This window comes from Mytilus californianus, unplaced genomic scaffold (genome assembly GCF_021869535.1).
Source record: "Mytilus californianus isolate M0D057914Y unplaced genomic scaffold, xbMytCali1.0.p SCAF_3, whole genome shotgun sequence".
Lineage (NCBI taxonomy): Eukaryota > Metazoa > Mollusca > Bivalvia > Mytilida > Mytilidae > Mytilus > Mytilus californianus.
This window is the reverse complement of record NW_026262679.1, coordinates 127,596,697-127,618,134: the sequence shown is the minus strand read 5'-3', so window position 1 is coordinate 127,618,134 and position 21,438 is coordinate 127,596,697. Positions and strand designations below refer to the sequence as shown.

Below are 21,438 nucleotides of genomic sequence, written 5' to 3'. Positions count from 1 at the left end.
CTGTCTAATAAGGGCTTGGTATGCTCGGTCTTTGATGGTTACTGAGTTTATTTTTAGATTTCTTCTGATGAATGCAAGGGTCTTATTTGCTTTTGATGTCATGTTCTGAATGTGTTTGTTCCATTTCAAATTTGATGATATAGTTATGCCTAGATATTTTGCATTTTCAACTGACTCAAGAATGTGACCGTGCATATTATAGTAAAAATGAATAGGTGTTTTCTTTGAGGTCACTCGAAGTATGTTGCATTTGTCAGGGTGGAACTGTATTAGCCAGTCTTTGTTCCCATTTGATTGCCCCTTCTAGGTCTTCTTGAAGTTTAAGACAATCTGATGTTGATTTCATCTGTCTGTAAATGATGCTATCATCAGCAAAGAGCCTGATTTGACTGTGATGTAAATAGTCAGGTAATTATAAGTCACTGATGTATATTAAAAATAGTATTGGACCTAATACAGTGCCCTGGGGAACACCTGATGTAACTGGTATGTTGTCAGAGGAATGGTTTTCTAGTATGACTGTTTGTGTACGATTAGAAAGAAAAGATTTAATCCAGTTTGTAGCTTGTTCTGATACACCAAAAAAATTAAGTTTATACAGTAAACAGTTGTGTGGAACTTTATCAAAGGCTTTTGCGAAATCCATGATGATTAGATCGGTTTGTATGTTTTTATCGTTATTTGATGACAGTTGGTGAATTAGTGAAATTATCTGGGATTCGCAAGATCTATTTGCCCTGAAGCCGTGTTGCAAGTCATAAAGTATGTTTTTTGATTCAAGGTGTTCATGATGTTGCTTGCAAGTATGTGCTCTAATAATTTGCAGGAAATACATGTTAATGAGATTGGTCTATAGTTACCAGGATGATGTTTGTCTCCTTTTTTGAAAACAGGTGTTAGGTTTGCATGATTCCAATCATGAGGTACTTTTCCTGTTTGTATTGATTTTGTAAAAATTAGAGTATGTCTGTGCATGTGTTAATGTTTTCTTTTAGCACTATTCCAGTTATGTTATCTGGTCCTGTTGCTTTTTTAGGATTTATATTTTTAATTAATTTATAGATGCCTTCTCTGTTGATCTCTATGTTGTCCATTATTGGGTGTGTTGATGGACCTTTGTCAGGGATTACTGTACTATTAGACTCAGATGTAAAAGTTGATTTAAATTGTTTGTTTAATATATTTGCTTTTTTCAAGGGATCTGTATGTAGTAAACCTTCACTCCTAAGAGGTGCAATACCAGTGTTTTCATTGTTTTGGCCTTTTATGTATGAAAAGAGTTTTTTAGGTTGTTTGTTGAATCTCTGATTTTCAGGTTCTTGTATTTCAATGTCAAAAATCATGTTTTCGATATATTTCCAATAGGCATTTCTAATCTCTTTCTGCAATTGTGTTTTGATTTGTTTGAATTTTTTAAGGTGTTTAACATCATCATGTTTTTTCTTTTTAATTTTATATAATTTGTTTTTCTTATTAGTTTTTTATATAAAAAAAGGACCGCAGTTTTATATATGTTGGAAATGTTTTCTTCAATCCCGTAAGGGATAGAAACACGATATAGCCTAAAATAGATCTCATGAAAATATAGAAACCAACATAATTCTCAATTTTACATAACTTTCTTACCGAGACGGACTTTAAGGACGCCATGATTCAAAAATTCGAAATGAAAAGAATTTAAACAAAACGATTTCACTTAGATATTAAGTTTTAACGAAGGATACAATTAATTTTTGATAAATATGTAGAAAATTGGGTAAGTAATAATCTTGATAGCAATATTCATATATATTTTACCAATATATAGTATATGATATGGTAAACTTGAAGTTCGTATTTTATATATTTTGCGAAATTAAAATTTATCTTTTTACCGAAAAGTACAAGAAACAACAAAGGATGCTAAGGCCACTCTACTTTTGAGTGTTTCAGCAATAATTATCATTAGCAACTTTTTTTTATCAATGTTTCAAAAACAACTATAGTAAAGATATAATCTCAGAAAAGAATTATAAATTAATCATTGACCGAGCAGAGGGTGCAACTGAGTTGCAACAACTTGCAAAACTTTTTTTTATAAAGGATATCAATTGGATCAAATGAAACTGAATAGTATAGAATAGAATAGAATAGAATAGAATAGAAAATTTTATTTTAAGTCGGGTAACATGAACATTACAAACAAGCTCTGTAGAGCTTTTTGCCTACATTAATAACAATAACAACACATACAATATTAAGACATATAGTGTTATATTTATCTTTTTAATACTGGTTAATGAAATCATAATACAGTGTGTACTGGCAGGTCATAATCGCGTATGATACGATTTTGACACGCCTTCATAGTTGATGAATATTCATGACTTTATAGATAAGGACAGCACGTGTAGCCAAACAGAGTGGAGTTGTAGATTTGTAGCGTAAATGTATATATGTAGTTTATAGAATAGAAAATTAGATCAGAAATATAGTTATGAATTATTATAAAGCCAAGCGAGTAAAAATACGGATCTATCAATAGGACATATAAAATATACACATTAGACATACAAAGTCATACAGCTATATATATATTGCATAAGCAAAAATGATCATATATAAAAGCAAGCACAAACAAGTAAGCACTAAACTAGATTATAAGCACATAAATTAAGCAAAACTGGTTCTAAAAGTTGCAGGGAAAACATAAAAAAAATCAAAAGCTTTAAGATCTGCAGGAGCCACATCTGCATGAGTTGACATTCCAGTTGTTGATCATACTTTTGAACTGGTTCAGGTTCGACTGCTCACGGATCGCGTCAGGCAGCTCATTCCAGAGTGTAGCTCCACCATACCTCAAGGAATGAAGTCCAAATTGTGTTGTTCTCACCTGTGGTACTTCAACAGTCTAAGACTTGCTTTCTAAAAGAGTACGGTACATTTTTAAAATTAATAATATCATGGAGATAAACCGGTGACTCTTTGTGTAATATTTTAAAAACTTCTATTGCCATCATTCGTAGACGTCTTATTTTTAAAGAAGTTAACTGAAGAAAAATTATTTAATAAAACAGGTATTTATCTAGAAACATTTAGACAAAATGATAGATTTCCACTTTTGGATATTTAGCTGAACATAACGAAAATCTTTCTGGCAATGTCAGTGATGTCAAAATAATTGAAATCAAATTTAAAGATTTATAATTCAATAAAGTAAATGAGAATTATGTAATAAAACAAATATATATTTAGAAAGATGTGGACAATATGATAGATTTACTTTGTAAATTTAGCTGAATTTGCTAAGAATGACCCTATATATGTCTGAATCAACTTGACATATTGGACGTCAATAGTATATAATTATGGCCCTCTGAGGAGGGGGTATGCAAAATTGTCAACCCCTGCTAAGGGTTATTTCCCCGAGGTTTTAGCCCGAGGGGAATTACCTAAGCAGGGTTGACAATTTTGGATTAGTATTCCCCGACTCATAGGGCCGTAACTGTTTTATTATACCGAACTTACATATATTGGCCTCACCGGCGGTGAATGATAGGGTTATTCAGCGGACGGTTCAATTTGGCCTCACCGGCGGTTATTCACCGGACCTACCGATTTGGACGAAAATATCCGAATTAATTCACACCACGTGATCTTTTATTAGCCAATAGATTTATTCAATTATACTGTGAGGTATAATAATATATATAATCAAACCGGGTCAACCCGTTGAACAGTAACGAGTCATGACGAACGTCAAAACCGACACAGGAACGAATGTGATTTCAGATGATCATTAAATATTTTAACAAATTAAGCCGATTGTGGATTGTTACACACCAGTGGCATATATTACACAGATATCAGGACGAGAACATGTTAATGATTTATGAATATAAACCCTTCTTTGTGCAGTTGACCGACCGTGGCGCTAAGCCGGGTGTGTTAGTTTAATTCGGATGTATGCAGGAAATCGCATCATCCTTTGTGGACATATCCATATCATAGGTACTAGGGGACATGACCATTTTTTTTGGCCCTCCCCCTTTTTTCCAAAATCCGTTATTGTTTTGTTTTCTATTAATTTCAATTATTTTCGCGTTTTTCTGTAGTATACGATCTCGAATATACTACAAATAAGTTGTATTTGCTATTTACTACTAATTCCAAGTTTTCGATCCACAGCGATCACTGATATATTATATACTAGAAAATATATCAATGACCGCTGTGGATAGTAAACGAAAGAAAAACGCGAAAATAATTGAAATTAATATAAAACAAAAAAATAACGGATTTTGGAAAAAAGGGGAAGGGCAAACAAAAAAAATTGTCCTGTCCCCAAGTACCTATAATCCATATTATGAATCGGAACCGATCAGTCTTTGCTGTGACTCCCAAATGCCGCAAAATTCAAATACGGATTATCAAGCCTTTTGGTTTGACCCGTCCGGTGATCAACTCCCAGAGACAACCGAGGCGGTTGAGTAAACGATGAAGTTCCGAATCAAATGACAACACAGCTTAAGAATCACACCTATTCATACAGATTTTTTAGTATTGAAGAACATGATTTATTTATTAGTTATGATTGGTTTTGAAATAACTCTCAGTAATTGCGACTACCCTTAATCGGTACTTTTTGCATTATGTTTTTACGCTAGTTGCTATGCGTATCCGACGAGTCAAGCCATTTCCAACTGATTTTACAGTTTGTTCTTATGTTGTCTCTGTTTAGGGGAGGGTTCTGCGCTTACAAGCATGTTTAACCTCGTCACATTCTGTATGTGCATGTCCCAAGCTGGGAGTCTGTTCTTTTGTTGTTGTCGTTGGTCGCTGCCTGTTTCATTTGTTTTTCGTTTGTTGTTTTTAGCATAAATCTGTTTTGAATTTTGTCATGCCGGGGTCTTTTATAAATTATTATACGGTATGGTTTTACTCGTCGTTAAAGACTGCACTGTGTTCTATGGTTGTTTACATCTTCGTCCTTAGCTTATGCCTCGGTGTGGTGAATACTTGCCTCATAGGTAATCATACAACATATACTTATGTTTTTATCTATACGGAAGTTAAGTTATGACTCTTTTTTTTAATTTTTTTTGTGTTCATTCTATTCTTTTTTTAATTTTTTTTCTGTTTTTTTTTTTGCTTTCGCTTTTGCTTTCATTAGTAAATTTTACCGGTGAATTTACTGACATTACATGTCTTCCTCCGGACAGTCCGCTTATAAGCTAGCCGATTGAAATCAAAACATTCGGGCTGAGCATAAATATATCATTTTTCTATTGTAGAAAACCATGCATACCATTTGTGTTTGTGTGTTATAAAAATAATGAAATGAGATATAATTACCAATGAGACAATTTTATATAAAACAAAGAAATCTTAAAAACTACATGTTGCTGTACGAACTTAAACGATAAGCAAAACCCATAGTTTATGGTCTTTAATTCTTCCTGGTATATAAAAATAAGGAGATGTGGTATGATTGCCAATGAGACAACTATCCGACAAAGTACCAAATGAAGTGGATGTGAGAATTATAGGCAACCGTAAGGCCTTCAACAATGAGAAAAAAACCACACCGCATAGTCGGCGCTAAAAGGCCCCGACATAAAAAATATGAAACAGTTTAATTGAGCCTAATTTATAACAAAAGAATTGACGAAAACCAAATATGACAGACATGAACCAACAACAACCACTGAACTACAGGCTCCTGACTTGCGACAGGCACATAAAGAATGTGGCGGGGTTAAACATGTTTGTGAGCGCTCAACCCTCCCCCTAACCTTGGACAGTGGAGTAACAGCACAACATATATATCATTTTATTGATATTAAGTCCACGATCTTCTCTATTAGAATTATAATATATAAATTACAGAACAATCCGAATAATATCAAAAACATGTCATGACAGTCGTTCATTTTGTATGTTATGTACTAGTATATGATTTCTCAAAATTCTTTTTTACCGACGACAAAGTTATCTTTGAACTCTCTTCGGTACCAAAAATAGATAATTACATCTTTTATAATATTAGGCGGCGTGGATCAGATGTGGATACTAAAAAATAAGATCTGTTAGTGTACATACATACTAAGACTCTTTCATCTTGTAATAGTATAAAAACGTTTGACTTTTCTACACTTTACATAAATATTCCCCATTCCAAACTAAAAGACAAATTGATGGAGTGAATCATCCTTTGTTTGATGAAAAAAGAATGGCCAACGTAGATACAAGTATCTTATCTTAGGGCGGAATAAATCGTACTTAGTGTGAAATCACTCTGATTTAAACAAAAAATACTCTGAAGCCGACATTATCAAGATGCTTGATTGGTAACATGTTTCTTCATATTTTGGAGGACGTGTATTTTAACAAACAATCCAAGAGTTCCAAGTGGTGAAGTTGAAATCATCCCTTCGAAAATTTTACGGATGCCATCACGAGATGGTTGACCGTTATAGAATATGTTTCACAGATGACGTCGGATGTGTTTCAATCGTCTTAACCACAATCCGGCCCTCCTATCCCCGAATGTGACCCACCGAATTAGACATATCACCGTGTATGTACTTCCACAAGCAACACGACGGGTGCCACTTGTGGAGCAGTCTGCTTACCCTTCCGGAGCACCTGAGATCACCCCCGGTTTTTAGTGGGGTTCGTGTTGCTCAGTCTTTAGTTTCTATGTTGTGTTTTGTATATTGTTGTTTTTCTTATGGTCTTTTCTTTCATTTTTTATTTTGCTTTTTTCCATGGCGTTGTCAGTTTATTTTCGACTTATGAGTTTGAATGTCCCTTTGGTATCTTTCGTCTCTCTCTAAGCATAAACGGTGAACGTAATGATATCGGCTTTAGTCCTTTTGTTTAGTAAAGATTTCATTTTTTTATGAACAATTTTAATTTACGTTTGCGTCAATCACGACATTGATATTATTCATTACCCATAACACTTTAAGAAAAGCTCACTAGGACATACAAGCAAAGGCATATCCAGTGCAAACATCATTAACTAATGTTATATGAAAGGGATATAGACTCGTCTTTTATAGACGATTTCAATTTGTATCCTCTTTCTTCAGTAATCACTTCATTACAGTTTTAATTACCTGAAATTAATTTATTGATATGGATGATTGGTTTAACTTTTTATCTGATATTGAAATGGAACACCTTTTTTTACAATTTCTTCCTACTTGTCGTGATATGTTGATCGTACAAAATCGACAACAAAATAGATAAGGATATCAAAGACATCAAAGCGCAAAGCTAGATTAATTTTAATTAAGCAGAAGGAGCATTAGATTTTCCAATTTGACCATAAAGAAGACAACCACATCACGTTTAAACATACCACATCTCCTTATTTTTATATTAAATAAAAATCGGGAGTTTCAATAGCTACCACGAGAAGGCTTATTCACTACGATGCTAATGTTACCTTGATTATATTAAAAATCGATATTGTGATAGGGAAATAGACCAAAGCGCAGAAAACAGCACAAGGCAACTAATGGGTCTCAACGCAACAAGGAAATGAGCACCCGGATGCGGGATTCAGCTGGCCCCTAAACAATAATGTTAACTAGTTCAGCGAGCTAGGCGCCACACTCAAAATCGAAACATACAAAAGAACCAAAATGAATAAAAAAACACACACAAGACTAACAAAGGCTAGAGGTTCCTGACTTGGGGAAAGGCGCAAACATGCGGCGGGGTTAAACATGTTTTGTGAGATCTCAACCCACTCCTATACCTCTAGCCAATGTAGAATAAACAAACACACAGCAAAACGATGTTAGAATAGGTATCAGAAGAAACTAAGCAAAATGACAATGATAAACATAAATTAACAAAGAACTACCAGCAGTCACTGACATGCCAGCTCCAGACTTCAATTAAACTGATTGAAAGATTATGTCTTCATCATATGAAAATAATCCACAATCCCTCTCGTTAGGGGTTTATAATCATGCCATCATACATTATAAGAGAAGAACATAACCCGTATCATGCCAACATCTGGTTTTAAAATAAATGTGTTTATTTCCGATGCAAAGACCCTATTAGTGAATCAATATTAATTCAAAAAATTCCACCTTTAATGACTTGACAACAGTATCGTAACTATCCCATGTGAATAAGTCTGTTAAAGGTTTGATTAGCTTTTGAGGTGAATGACGACATTTTTGTGCTTTGTATAGAATATTACCATAAAAGATGGGATGTGAAATACCCGAACGTATAAGATGTCTGTACGGTCTACGTGGATTTATATATACGAATAATGTCCTTGTAGCGATGATAAAATTTAGTAAAAGTTTTGACAAGTTTGTAATATCGAAAACCCTGGTGTAATAATTTCTTTCTTAAACATATAATACATGTTACATACACGAGCGAATCGAACAAGTTGAGGTACATAAACACCTACGATGGTGCCAAGGGAACGTCACCATCTAAATCAGATAGTTAACAATAGTAAATGAAAAACCATCTCTTTTATCGTAAATTTTAGTATTAAGCTTCCCGTTAGAGATATAGATATCAAGATCCAGGAAATGGTAGTGTTCATTGTTAGTATTAGCTTTATCTAAAGTAAGTTCAATAGGATTAATCTGTTTAGTGTACATACCGAAGTCGTCATTATTGAGAGCCAAAATATCATCCAAATATCTAAAAATGTTATTACATTTTTGTATCAGATGTTGTTTTGCTGGGTCTTTGCTGATTTTAGACATATATTGTGATTCGTAACGATACAGAAACAGGTCCGTAATAAGTGGTGCGCAGTTAGTCCCCATTGGAATAACGATAACTTGCCGATATATTATTGAAGTTAGAAATCTACCAGATTACATTATGAAGTTATTGAAACGTTATTATAAAGAATTATGTTACTTCTGTTGCATCTTCTCAATAAATAACGAAAGATAAATAAAAAAATAAAATGAGTTTTAAATAGTTATTAATCAGTATGGATACCGAAGTAAACTTAATCACATGAAGATGCACTTTTCTACATCAATTGACTCGCCAGATGTTCCATTGACAGATTTAATCAAATATGAAACTGCTATAGATGACATCCTATTGGATTTCAATGTGAAACCTGCACAATTCCAATCAGAGCGAAATAAGTAATTAATGCTTGACCTACATTTCATATAGAAAGTCGACTTCCGTACGTTGACGGAATATTCATTTTTTTTATTTTGTTTATCGTCTTGTTATTTCGTTTTAAACAATAAACACATTTTTTATGAAAAGATTGTGATCGATTGGGAAGTGAAACTTAAAAACGTGTCGGTTTGAATAAAACGGGTTCGTGTGAAAAGTTCTATTTATCCCGATTGTAGTTCTTCACTTAAGGTTAAGGTCTGAAAGAAAATATCATTGAAATGATTTGAAGATAAGTTTGCCTTTTTTAACTTATTTGTGCGTATATACCAAAATCTCCAAAATCCATCTGAAAAATTGGAAGACTTTTCTCGCCTTATAATTTGTTATGGTTTGAAGGGATATGGTGTATCAAATCTGTTCCCGCCTAATAATTTGTTGTGGGTTGAAGGGATATTGTGTATCAAATCTAATCCCGCCTAATAATTTGTTGTGGGTTGAAGGGATATTGTGTATCACATCTTTTTCCGCCTAATAATTTGTTGTGGGTTGAAGGGATTATGGTGTATCAAATCTTTTCCCTGCCTAGTAATAATGTGTTGTGGGTTGAAGGGACATAATTTGTGTTTCATTTGTGGGTTGAAGGGATATGGGGTCGGTCACATGGTCAATTCATGACACAATCCCAACACGCACCTGAAAAAATCCAAAGAAAAGGTCATTTATAATGTTTATATCAAAATCATTGTTTTATAAAATCAAAAAGCGACTGGACTGGCTCGTTTTCAAAGGAGAAGGTCCGGTAAGGGCTAGTTTTGGCCTGATATTCGAAGTACATCTAATGAAAGATTTTTGACATTTTTTAAAGTGTTTAAAAACTTATAAGTGTCTACTTCAGTCGATTCAATTAGTTCATGTAAAAGAATTGGACTGATTTGGTCATTGAAGACGCTCAAATTCAAGCTTAAATATGAAAAATCTATCAAATATGCCATAAAACGTCACTTTCCAGATGGTTTTTGTCTAAAATGTAAGTGGCCGCATTCGTGTTCAGTCTCAACCTTTATATATGTTATGTATTATCATCAAATACAACATACATTTAGATATTAAGACTGAACACAAATGCGGCCACTTCCATTTTAGACAAAAACCGTCTTAAAATTAGCACAAATGCTAAAATTGTGAAGATTTCAATATTGCATGAAATTACGATGCTATTACCTTAAGCATGTGCATTGTATTGTCAAAAACAACCCGTATTTATGGAACAGAAGTATTCTTCTTTCCAATAAATAGCCAAAAGTCTAAATTTTAACAAATTTGTAAAAATTCTATATTTTGGGGCCAAAAAGGAGTCTTACCGGGCCTACTCCTTTGCAATGTCATTCAGAATGATAGCAAACACCTTTCGCGTTATATATCAGTTTTCTCAAGATAAACATGGAAGTGATACAAGACCGCTTAATTAAAGAACAATCAAATGACATAAGAATTGATAAATCATTCGGGGAAATTCAGCTATTGGCAGACATACAGTCATGTAACCATTTTACAGAAGCATGTCGTCCAGAGGTTGTCGCTTGTTTCTGTCTACCATAATTATTTTTTCATTAAATGTTTATAGCTTGAATTAGGTCGTTGTTTTTTTTTCTTTTCAACATTGTTTTACGATTTGTTATCCCTGGACTATTTGAAGCTTACTATATAATGTAGATGCAAATACAGATACAACTAATACTGTATGGAATTTGTTCATTGTTGAAGACCGTACGATGACCTATGATTGTTTACATCCTTGTCCATTGATCTTTGGTAGATAGTTTTCATATTAGTAATCATACAAAAGCCCCTTATTTATATATTTTCCCTCTTTTCCCGGCAATATATTTCCGGCAGTTTAGAAAAACTGTCATCTGCAAAATGATTAGGTTATAACGAGAGATAATTAAGTTCATGCCTGTTGAAACAAAGACTAGTGATGACGATAGTTGTGGTCAAATATGACTGTTTGAGATCATTGAACGAAAACCTCTAAGAATTTATGATTTCTGTTCTGTCTTATAGTTTTGTTTACTATTTTACTGTTATAATGGGTGTCCTTTTAGCAATTCTAATGTCCTATCACATTGTTATATTTGGTATGACATTATTTTAATTGATTCCTTAGTTTAAGGAATGTTACTTTATTTTGTAGGGTTATTATAATACCTTGTGGTTGAATATCCTGAATTGATGGTCTAAGTAGATTTACAAATGTGTATCTTTTTAATGTTTTTCTTAATTTTTTTTTATATCGACCTGAACTGTGGAAGCAAAGTTTCGATCGTTGTTGTGTTTGGTCGTTCTTATAGTCGCATGTGATTACGACTTAAAGAGTAAGACTTTGAAATTCTTTGTTATAAATGGTGCTTTGAAATGTTGATATTTGTTCTTCAATTTTTCAGGTAATAATGATTTATAATATTATTTGTTTTCGTTATGTTTGTTTTGACAATTATTTATTTATCTATTTGTGGTGAAAATCAGCACCAATTATCTAAATGTAATTGGGCCTCGATGACAGAATGATCAAAGAAGTTCATCTATAGCAATCACTAGCCTGTCAACACTGAGGGTATGAGTTTGAACCCCGTTTCGGCAAGGTGTCTTCGACTTCGATCTTATTTGATCAGGATTGTCAATATTTTTCTGCCGAAGTTCTGTTGTTTTCTTCGGGAACTCCAGTTTCCTTAATTAAAAATAACGGGCCGCCATGCTATATCCAAGTGCTAGCAGAAGATTGTAATCCAAACGATGCGAGTATCGTGCTATGTTGCTTACACAGAAGATTTTAACCTTAACGATGCTGGTATCGTGGTCTTGTGCTTGCAGAAGTTTATAACCCCCAACGACGAGGGTCTGAATGGGATTTACAGAATAGAATATAATGGGCAAAAAATGCAGAATAAATCGAGAAAAATATGACAAAAAATAAAGAATATAGAATAATAGGGCGCTAAAATATACAGAATAGAGAAAGAAGTCAAAACAATTTAAAAATAGAGAAAAATAGGTTAAAATGAGACTGAATAGGTCTACTAGTGAATACCCATGCTACATCAATCTTTAAAAACCCAAATTTTGCAAAACATTTGTCCTACCTCCATGACAAATATGTTGTCCCCGCAGATAAAGCCCCAAACAACATCGTTTTTGTGTGTAAATCACATTACATAATCTGATTGATAAATAAATTAGGTATTGACAACATACGAAAATCAAAAAAATTACGATAAAAGAGACGATTTTTCATTCCCTATTGTTAATTTTCCTTTTTTAGACGGCGATTTTCCTTTGGCTTCATCATACGGTGTTTATATATCCCAACTCGTTCGTTATGCTCGTGTGTGTAGTGATGTCATAGATTTTAACGAACGTAATCAATGTATCACTGGTAAATTATTAAGTCAGGGATTTCGTTACCATAAATTACTTAAGACATTTACTAAATTCTTTCACTATGTGATCCGTGTAAACTTATCGAACCTTTAAACAAACTTATTAGTAAAGGTTATCTTATTAATGTTGTAATAAGATCTTTGAATATTGTTTTCTTTGGCACTGACATCGATTTGTCATCAACAAATTAAAACATAACTAAATTTGTATTTTTTTCGAATGTTTTTTTGGGATGTATATATACACATCCACGCTTATTTTCTATTTAGAAATTGTTTTATCTATACATAACATCATACATATTTATTATAAGGTTAAATCCTAACTATCCTACTGCCTGTCGTTACTTTTATTTTGGCATTGCACAAGTCATGTCTTCTTTGATTGTCCATGGCGTTAAAACACTAAATCCCTGCCTGGGATGTGTTTTAATTGATTTTAGTCTCTGAGGCATGATTTTTTATTATTAATTGTTTTTGGCTTTTAACTAGCTTTCAGTAACTGCGAGTACTCTCAAATCGTTCTTTCGTGTTAATTTGACCTGTTGACACAATTTGTAATGCATTTCTGTTATTCAATGTTTACTTATTTTGTGTTATATCTCGTCTTATTTTTAATATGTGCAACCTTTGATAAGTTGGTTTTCCTTTTTGATTTGTTTTACACTAGTCTTTTTGGGGCCCTTTATAGCTTGCTGTTCGGTGTGAGCCAAGGCTCCATGTTGAAGCTCGAACTTTGACCTATAATTGTTTACTTTTTACACATTAAGACTTGGATGGATAGTTGTCTCATTGGCACTCATACCACATCTTCTTATTTATATATACCCCACGACACTTACCAAAGAGGAAATCCTGGATAATCATAGGTCTGTTCTATATATGTTCCTTTGGAATTTCAACCAAAGATGAATAAATGTATCTTCCATCACTGTATTGGATACCTAAACTACATTTATAAGTGTCCTTACAAACAACGTTATATTGCTGGGTCTTCCAAGTGTTCCACGAAACCTCTTTTTAAATTATTGACATCAATTTTATCAGCAATCAAAACCGGGCTTAAAAGTTATTGTGAAACTACCTATTCTAAAGGTGGCGTGAATCAGATGTATATATTGAAAAAATCCAAAGATCTTTTAGAGTACATACAATCTAATACTCTTTTATCTTGCAATAGTATTAAAACATTTGACTTTTCTACACTTTACACAAGTATTCCCAATTCCAAACTAAAAGACAAATTGAAAGAGTTGAACCTGCTTTGTTTCATAGATAAGAATGGCCAACGTAGATACAAGTATCTCGTCTTTGGGAGGGATAAATCGTACTTTGCTAAAAAAATCACTCTGATTCAAACAAAAAAATTATCTGAAACCGGCATTATCAAGATGCTTGATTTCTTGATTGACAACATATTTTTACATTTGGAGGACGTGTTTTTCAACAAACAATCGGCATTCCCTTGTGAACCAACTGTGCCCCTCTTCTTGCCGACTTGTTCCTTTATTCATATGAGGCTTCATCTTCATACAGAAAATTCTTAAGAAGAAAGAAAAGAAGTATCCTTTAACTTTACTTTCCACTATATAGATGATGTTCTCTAACTAAATAATTCAAAATTTGGTTACTAACTTGAACGCATCTATCCCATTGAACTTGAGATAAAGGATACAACAGATACAGTTAAGTCTGTCTCATATCTTGACTTACATCTAGAAATTGACAATGAGGGTCGGTCGAAAACAAAACTTTACGACAAAAGAGATGATTTCAGCTTCCCAATTATGAACTTTCCATTTCTATGTAGCAACATTTCAGCAGCGCCTGTATACGGAGTATATATCTCCCAGTTGATACGATATTCCAGGGCTTGTATTTCCTATCATGATTGCCTTGATGGAGAGTTGCTGCTTACAAGGAAGCTTTTAAAAAAAAGAGTTCCAAGTGGTGAAGTTAAAATCATCCCTTCGTAAATTTTACGGACGCCATCACGAGTTGGTTGACCGTTATGGAATATCCGTTTCACACATGATAGCGGATATGTTCCAAATGTCGTAACTACAATCCCGTCTCCTTTTCTCCGAATGTGACCTACCGAATTAGACTTATTGCCGGGTTTGTACTAACATGAGCAACACGACGGGTGCCACATGTGGAGCAGGATATGCTTACCCTTCCGGAGCCCATGAGATCACCCCCAATATTTGGTGGGGTTCGTGTTGCTCACTCTTTAGTTTTTATATGTTGTGTTTTGTGTACAATTGTTTGTATGTTGCTCTCTTCTTTTTTAGCCATTGCGTTGTCAGTTTATTTTCGACTTATGAGTTTGAATGTCCCTTTGGAATGTTTCGCCTCTCTTGAATAAAGATTTAAGAAATGAAGGACCCCCATCCAGACTTTCAAAGATGCCAGTATCGTGAAAAGTGTGATGGCAGAAGATTATAACCCCCAACGATGCTGGTATCGTAATCTTGTGGTGGCAGACTATTATAACCGCAACGATGCTGGTATTGTGATCTTGTGATATCAGAAGATCATAACCACAAACGATGCTGGTATCGTGATCTCGTGGTGGCAGAAGATTATAACGCCCAACGATGCTGGTATCATGATCTAGTGATAGCAGAAGATTATAACCCCCAACGATACTGGTATCGTGATCTTGTGATAGCAGAAGATATAACGCCCAACGATTCTGGTATCGTGATCTCGTGGTGGCAGAAGATTATAACGCCCAACGATGCTGGTATCATGATCTCGTGATAGCAGAAGATTAAAACCCCCAACGATACTGGTATCGTGATCTTGTGGTAGCAGAAGATTATAACGCCCAACGATGCTGGTATCATGAACTTGTGATAGCAGAAGATTATAACCCCATCCATGCCAATACCGTGAAAATTGTGCAAGCAGAATATTATATCAAAACGATGCCAGTACCGTGATCTGGTGCTAGCAGGATATTGTATCAAAACGATGCCAGTACCATGATCTGGTGCATGCTAGTAGAATGTTGTATTAAAACGATGCCAGTACCGTGAAACATGTGCTAGCAGGACATTTAATCAAAACGATGTCAGTACCGACCATACCAGTATCGTGCTCTGGTGATAGGAGAAAATTCTTACCCTGTAAATTGGAACGATCGTACTCTTGCTAACTTTAGATATGATAAATAACCTGTTAAGATTAACAATCTTCTAACCCTTTAATCAAAAAGATTCCACTTGGAGATTAGCTTACGATTTAACGCATTTATACATCCGAACCCTTCTTTGTGCTTACTGGGGAAAAGTTATACTTAACCTGTAAAATCACTGGTTTTACTGTAAAATTAGCTGGAAATTCAAAGGAGGGTTTACAGGGTTTAATTTTGTTAGGCATTTCTTGACGTGTATAACAAATAATGATGTGTAAATAGCTTAAGGCTTTAAAATAATTAATTAGAAACATGTTTTACTGACATGCAGATGAGAACTTGTTCTGTTCATTCATAACTAAAGTGAATATAGAGATAAACACCACATCATCACCATTACTTTATGTAAATGAATCAAAGAAAAGTCAGAACAAGGGAAAAGGTATTTTATATGACCCAAACTAAATAAATTCATCGTAGATACAAGGATTGAAATTTTGTACGCCAGACGCGCGTTTCGTCTACAAAAGACTCATCAGTGACGCTCGAATGAAAAAAGTTAAAAAGGCCGAATAAAGTACAAAGTTGAAGAGCATTGAGGACCAAAAATTTCGCGTTAGCTCAACCATCAAGAGAAACGCTTGTGAGTTTGTTTGACTGTCCCTCTGGTATCTTTCGTCCCTCTTTTATGAAACTTCCTGAAAACTTGAACGATCAGCTGACAAGTCTTGCATCAAAACATCATGAGAATCAGTGAGGGTTAGTTTAATTCTAACAGCTAGGATATAACCGTTATAATTTTATCTACCTTTTAAATGCACTATATAGAAAGCCGATGCTAGCTCAATACTATCAGCAAATATCTATCCTATAAATACACTATATAGAAAGCCGATGCTAGCTCAGTACTAGCAGAAAATATCTACGTTTTTAAAGAGCCAGTCTGCCAGAAAAACATGCATTGCTCCAAAGGCAATGTTATCATATTGAAATGTTGCATACATGATAGCCTCCTGACAACTACTCTCTGTGCAAAATATCTAAAAAAATAATTAATGGTAGCCTCTTTATTGAGCGCCATCTTTATATAGCCTAACTGTTTTATTGGTAAGATTATGTTGTAATACTGTATTTAAACTGTCAAAGTAAGTTAATACATGAGACTAAATATTTAACCTATATGTGCTCATTCTGGTCTATAAATCATATGTTTTACGAAACTGCCAAAATGTTGAAATTTGCAATTTTAAAAGTGTATATTTTCTAAAGTGGGAAAAATATTTGAATGCCATTTGTTTTTCTTAAACCGTGACCATATATCTTCAAAATAGAAAAAAAAAAATCAAATTTCGGCAAATGAACATAATACTCAATGTAAATATAATAGTTTGGAAGGATTTGTGGTTTTGCAGGTAATATTATTAGTAAATCTATTTAGATCTGTCAATAATCCCCATAAGGACACACCTTGTAGGAAATAAATGCATGATGTACAATATTTAATAAGTATCTCATATAACTTTCACATTAAACACTTTAGTGTCTGAGGGCGTATTGCGGATCGCAGATCGTTAGACTACACCACTTTTGATTTTCTCCTTTTTGGTCCAAAGTTTCCCTCATGATCCCTCAATGGATGAAACAAGTGGTGAGCAATTTCACTATCCTCTCAAGATATACCATAAATTTGGTAGTAAGAGATGTCTACCTTTTCTGCACCCATCCCAACCTTTAAGGACTTCGGACAAATATTTACCATCTTATAATCAATATGACCTCACTATTTCTCGTCTTATATATTATTTATATCTTATTTTATTTAGATTATATCTCGGATCCTAAATCTATATCTTTCATGTTTTTTCAAGGTTTGGAAAAAAGTATTGGCTCATCATTTTCTATTTTTGTTTTCACATGTTGTTTTGAAATTGAGTTCTGTATAAACCACCTGCACCCACTGTTTAGTAGGAGATAATTATTATTTGAGGAATGAATGTAATATTTTTTCTGTCTATGAAGAAATAACATAAAAAATGTGGTGCACACTGAATAATCCGCGTAGCGAGTTATTTAAAAGTGTGCACCACATTTTTTATGTTATTTCGAATAGACAGAAAAAATATTACAGTCATTCCTTATAATGTAATTTTAAAAAGGAGTAAATAATGATAAAAATTCGTAAGGGTTCCGCGGAACCCAGTGTCTCGCCTACTTTTGGTGTTAATCGCAGGCTCAACAAAAATGAGGAAAAAAATTAATAAAAATATTCCTCTCTATACTATCTTTTGATTGTAAGAAGCTTCTGTCCAAGTTTGGTAAAAATCAAGGATAATTTATGAATCTAATAAATGTTTTAAAAACTTAAACTGCAGAATGTATGTACTGTTGACTGGAAGAAAAACTAAGTCCATTTATAAGTAAAATACAGAAAAAATGGAACAAAATTTTATCAAAATTTCCTTCTAGATACTAGCTTTTGATCATAAACAAGCTTCTGTCCAAGTGTGGTACAAATCCAGGATAGTTTAAGAAAGTTGTTAAAATTTTAAAAACTTTAACCACAGAGTGAATGTAATGTTAACTGGCAGAAAAACTAAGTCCATTTATAAGTAAAATACGGAAAAAATGGAATTTTTTTTTTACAAAATTTACTTTGGATACTATCTTATGATCATAAACAAGCTTCTTTCCAAGTTTGGTAGAAATCCAGGATAGTTTAAGAAAGTTATTAAAATTTCAAAAACTTTAACCACAGAGTGAATGTAATGTTTCCTGGCAGAAAAACTAAGTCCATTTATAAGTAAAATACGGAAAAAATGGAATTTTTTTTTTACAAAATTTACTTTTGAATATAATTTTATGATCATAAACAAGCTTCTGTCCAAGTTTGGTAGAAATCCAGGATAGTTTAAGAAAGTTATTAAAATTTCAAAAACTTTAACCACAGAGTGAATGTAATGTTTCCTGGCAGAAAAACTAAGTCCACTTATAAGTAAAATACGGAAAAAATGGATTTTTTTTTTTACAAAATTTACTTTTGAATATAATCTTATGATCATAAACAAGCTTCTGTCCAAGTTTGGTAGAAATCCCGGATAGTTTAAGAAAGTTATTAAAATTTCAAAAACTTTAACCACAGAGTGAATATTTGTGGACGCCGCCGACGACGACGACGACGACGACGACGACGACGACGCCGACGAAATGTAGGATCGCTATGTCTCGCTTTTTCGACAAAAGTCGAAGGCTCGACAAAAACGTTGATGACGTCGCGGTCACATGACAAAATTATGTCTATGAGATGATAGACAAAACACTTTCAGCCAATCAGAAGACGTGTTACATCCAAAATTAAATTATTTACTGGTAACTAATAATATATAATACCAGTTTAACACACTAATTTGTTGGATCATGCAATGACAAAGTTTGATGCTTTCCGTCTACAAACTATATCTAGGATAACATTTTTTAAATGACCTGTAAATTTAACTAAAATACGCATTAGAAACATTGACTCTTTGATTCCAACATCGAAGGAACTATAAGATGCACATAAGAAGATTGTAATGCGGTTCATATCGTATAAGCTAAGATTTAAACCACATGATGCCTTTCGGTTTTAATTCTGCATAAAAAAGCCCGACACATGTCGCTTTTACATATAATTTGATATTTATTTAGTTGACGATTGATTTCTTAAGGTAACAGGTATATAAGAAACATTCTACGTCTCTGCAGGTACAGTACGTATGAAATTTTGAATGCAATTAGAGCACGACCTGAACGTTTATATATCTCCAAATATATTGACTATGTTGACGTTAAATTGCATATGGTAGGCAATTTAACGTCAAGTTTTAATGATGCTGCAAATAACATTTTTATTGTATTGATGTAAAATATTTAGGGGTCACCTAATTCGTTTTTGCTGTATATAACATTCAACATTGCGGGATTTTGTCGCTGTGTTGAAGACCCATTGGTGGCCTGCGGCTGGTTTTTTTTTACTCTTTGGTCGGGTTGTTGTCTCTTTAACACATTCCCCATTTCCATTCTCTATTTTATTTTAAGTGTTTCTGATACATCTAAAAAAAGTCGAAAAATAAGATTTCGATGCACTCTTACATGTTTGAAAGTCCCTTTGGTATCTTTCGCCTCTCTTTAACAGTACGACGTCTTTTTACTATCCGCCAATTTTTAACACTGTGTAGAAGATTCAAAAAGAGAGACGAAAGATACCAAAGGACCTTCAAGTTCATGAGTCGAAAATAAATTGTCAACGATTTGGCTAAAAAAGAAAAAGACAAAAAGACAAACAACAGTACACAGAACAACATAGAAAACTAAAGACTGAGCAACACGAACCCCACCAAAAACTGGGTGGTGCTCTGGAAGGGTACTATTTAAACATAAAAAAAAACGAATTTGATGACCTCCTATAAATGTTGTCTATTAATTAATAGAACGGAACTTTGCTTTGAGTAGCAATAATATATAAATTGTGAAGATTGCAGGACAGAATTTCAAAATTTAAAGCAAAAATCGATATTTTGCGATATTTGCGTGAATCATGCACTTTTATTTTTCGAATAAATTAATTTGCTCTATCTCGGAAAGTTTAAAATTAACATATATCATTTGCAGCTCCTCATGCTCTGTTGCTTGAAAAATTACCCTAAAAATCGTTGAGATCGCCCATATACAGTTGTTACATAATAAGGTTTTTCATGCATTGCAATTATATTTGTATATCTTTTAAAAATCAACAGAGGCATATAATTATTTGTTTTCTTTTCACTTAAAATTCGTAAAACAGAATTTTAAACAAACATGCTATGACTTTCAGGATTCCACATTGATTGTCTTTCAACAAAACAGCTCTTCTAAAATTTTATAGAGCCTTCCATTTGTATAGACAGAGACACACACACGTTCATTTTTTATCTATAAAGAAGTCACTCCTAACTATCCTACTACCTGTCGAAACATTTATTTTTGGCATTGCACAAGTCATGTCTTCTTTGACTGTTAATGACGTTAAGATACTAAATCCCTGGGATGTGTTTTAGTTGATTTCAGTCTCTGACGCATGATTTTTTATTATTAATTGTTTTGGCTTTTAACTAGCTGTCAGTAACTGCGACTACTCTCAAATCCGTACTTTCTTGTTAATTTGACCTGTTGATACTAGTTGTAATGCTTTTTTGTTATTTAATGTTAACATGGATCTTGTCTATATACCAGCTTTGATTATTTGGAATTACTACAAATTTTCACTTCTTCGTACTATAACATCAACATTATTTCATTTCTCCTTAAATAATGTTCTTGTACCTGTACAGGAAGTTTTATCTAGCACTAATTGTATAGTTTTATTGTTGATATTCACCCCATATGTACCAAGTGTTAGATTAGTTTTATTGATATTAAAGAAATTTCTTGGTATTCCTAAACGGAAGATTTTATACACACAGAAGAAGAAGTATACTTAACAACAGAATTATTTTCATTTACCTGTGTATAATATGACGCAGGTTTTTTCAAAAGTGATGATTTTCTAAATATTGTTTAACATTTCACAGTAGTATCATACTTTAACTTTGTTTCAACCTGTTTATTTACTTTTGACCTTAGTTATTTATCCCTTATAATTTTTATTAACTATGTATTTGCATTCAGGTATCACAGATCAAAGTTATTCGTTCATTGTGTGTTAATTTACGTTTTTGATTGAGTTAA

General features: G+C 33.3%; 1 protein-coding gene across 1 annotated transcript in view; it reads right to left on the bottom strand.

Moving 5' to 3' along the window:
- LOC127736153 (short/branched chain specific acyl-CoA dehydrogenase, mitochondrial-like) overlaps nucleotides 1–1,667 on the bottom strand; it is a 33,123-nt gene extending 31,456 nt beyond the window's left edge. The window contains exon 1 of the mRNA XM_052246710.1: nucleotides 1,627–1,667. Within this exon, the coding sequence (XP_052102670.1) occupies nucleotides 1,627–1,650 (24 nt within the window). The 5' untranslated portion in view covers nucleotides 1,651–1,667. The remainder of the gene's footprint in view (nucleotides 1–1,626) is intronic.
- Nucleotides 1,668–21,438: the final 19,771 nt, after the last annotated feature.